Source organism: Vicia villosa, linkage group LG1 (genome assembly GCF_029867415.1).
Source record: "Vicia villosa cultivar HV-30 ecotype Madison, WI linkage group LG1, Vvil1.0, whole genome shotgun sequence".
In the NCBI taxonomy this organism is placed as follows: Eukaryota; Viridiplantae; Streptophyta; class Magnoliopsida; order Fabales; family Fabaceae; genus Vicia; species Vicia villosa.
In genome coordinates this window covers 123,191,036-123,193,061 of record NC_081180.1, presented here as the reverse complement: position 1 = coordinate 123,193,061, position 2,026 = coordinate 123,191,036, and the positions used below count along the sequence as shown (strand labels likewise).

At 35.4% G+C, this 2,026-nt stretch overlaps 1 protein-coding gene and 1 non-coding gene across 3 annotated transcripts; one reads left to right on the top strand and one right to left on the bottom strand.

Moving 5' to 3' along the window:
• The first annotated feature begins 574 nt into the window (after positions 1 to 574).
• On the top strand, positions 575 to 1,682 carry LOC131616027 (dormancy-associated protein homolog 3-like). Of its 2 annotated transcripts, none has more exons than XM_058887257.1 (3): positions 575 to 730; positions 941 to 1,105; positions 1,300 to 1,682. In XM_058887257.1, exons 1-3 carry the CDS (start codon positions 616 to 618, stop codon positions 1,407 to 1,409), a joined length of 390 nt encoding a protein of 129 aa, XP_058743240.1. In that variant the 5' UTR covers positions 575 to 615; the 3' UTR covers positions 1,410 to 1,682. The 2 variants fall into 2 exon arrangements, with proteins under 2 accessions (XP_058743240.1, XP_058743232.1); XM_058887249.1 differs by having other exon boundaries at positions 941 to 1,110.
• Positions 1,155 to 1,226, bottom strand: TRNAE-UUC (transfer RNA glutamic acid (anticodon UUC)). Its single transcript has one exon. It is a non-coding gene; the product is annotated as a tRNA-Glu (tRNA).
• Positions 1,683 to 2,026: the final 344 nt, after the last annotated feature.

Genomic DNA, 2,026 nt, shown 5'->3' with positions numbered 1-2,026 from the left:
GTCACGAAAAAAATTAACATCTTGTTCTACCCGCACATTTAAGTATATAATAAAAAAAACAATAAAAATTTAATATACTTTAAGTTTTAAAGAGAATCTTATAAAAAGAATAAGGGAAAAAATAAAAGAGAGTTTTAGTAGTAATAATAAAGTGTTTTTGAAGGCAAATAATAATAAAATGTTGAATACTAATTCCATGTTACCTATCTTTTTTTTAGTAGACTGGATTTGGAAAAAAAACGCAAAAGACAAAGGAGCAACATGGTTCAACATAATGCCATTTTAATATGAGTCTTATCTTCCTCGGATCAAAAGTCATGGGTATTTCTGGAATTTAACACTCAGAGAAAAGGAAATATCACGTGATAGTCCTTTCTCTCAACACAAGCAAAGACACGCGTCACGTCATCGTCCCATACTAATCCCCATAAATCTCGGAGCCCACATGTCTGCCAAACCTTATCTCTAGAAGAATCCACATCCTCCGTCCACGTCGTATAGAATCACTTCAAATCAACGGTCCAGATATTATTTCCAAACCCATGACGTGCTGAAACTTTTGTTAAATATCTATGAAATTCCCATACTGCTCTGCGTCTGCGCTTCCATATTCTCATGAGCCTTCTTGATCACTTGTGGGACGACACCGTTGCCGGACCTTTGCCGGAGAATGGTCTCGGCAAGCTCCGAAAACACCCTTCCTTCCCTTCCCGATCTATCTCTGACAAGGGTATGCAACAAATTTTACTAATAAATAGTTGAAGATCACTCCTAATATCTCAGTCCAACTATCAACTGAGTTGCTTTACTGGAATCAAATATAATAATAATAATAATAATATGAAATTATTGAATATATTCATGCTACTTGAATAACGAGAATTATACTGTCAAAATATTCATGCTATTTTTACCGTTTGCGCTTGTGTATTTTGATCAGAATCTGAGGGTGGAAACGTGAGATCCTACGGTGGGGATTCGGCAGAGGCTGCGGTGAAAGTGTCACGTAGTATTATGATAGTGAAACCAGCTGGGTACCAGAGTCCGAGTGGATCAGCTCCGGCATCCCCTGCCGGTTCTACCCCTCCACTATCTCCGTTTTCCGGTAAGGTACTTAATTTGTTCAAGATGCAAAAAAGATAAAAGAAAAAAAGTTCCATTGCCGGGAATCGAACTCGGGTCTCCTGGGTGAAAGCCAGATATCCTAACCGCTGGACGACAATGGAATCATGTTAAGATTTCATAATGGATTATTATTATTCAGCATAACAATATACAATTGATGTTTTGCATGTGTAGGAGCTAGAGAGCCGTTTCGTTTTCGAAGAAGGTCAATATCAGATGCGTACGAGAGCGAGGTCAAGACAGGCCAAAACAGACCAAGCCCTTCTTCTCCTTTCGATGTGTGATAAATGAGTATGAGTTAGTGATAAGCACTTGATCGTTGTGTTTGTTTTCCTTTTGGCTCTAGTGGTATCCAATGTGTTATTGCTTTGTGTGTTTGTGTGTTAGATGTATTATGTATATAGAGGTTGTGTAGTTCTTGTAAATAATTAGCATGTTGTTTATTTAGTCTCTGAGAGATGCTAATAGTAATGCTTTGTTTGTTTAAATATATAAGAACTTGTAAGGTGTAGAGCTGTATCTAACCTAACTAGTTAATGCTAGTATATGTTTGTATATATGCGTATGCAAAAGCAAAACCTTGTTATTGTGCTTTGCTTTCTTTCTTTATTCTCTCTCACTATAAAGCCTCGCCATCGCCTCAAAATGCATTGGATTTATGGGTATAACTTGTAATAGTTCTACTCTCATCTCTTTCGTTGTCGGTTTCAATAATGAACAAACAAATCTTGTTAGAATCTCATTTTAATTTTAAAATATATTGAGACTCTTTGCTACTTGTTTAAAGATATTGAGACCTTTAAAAAAGATATAAGTTTATAAAAATAGTAATAGTTTTTAAAATGATATAGTGTGGGAACTATAATTTTATAAAAAAAATAACATTCTCAAATTTTGTTGA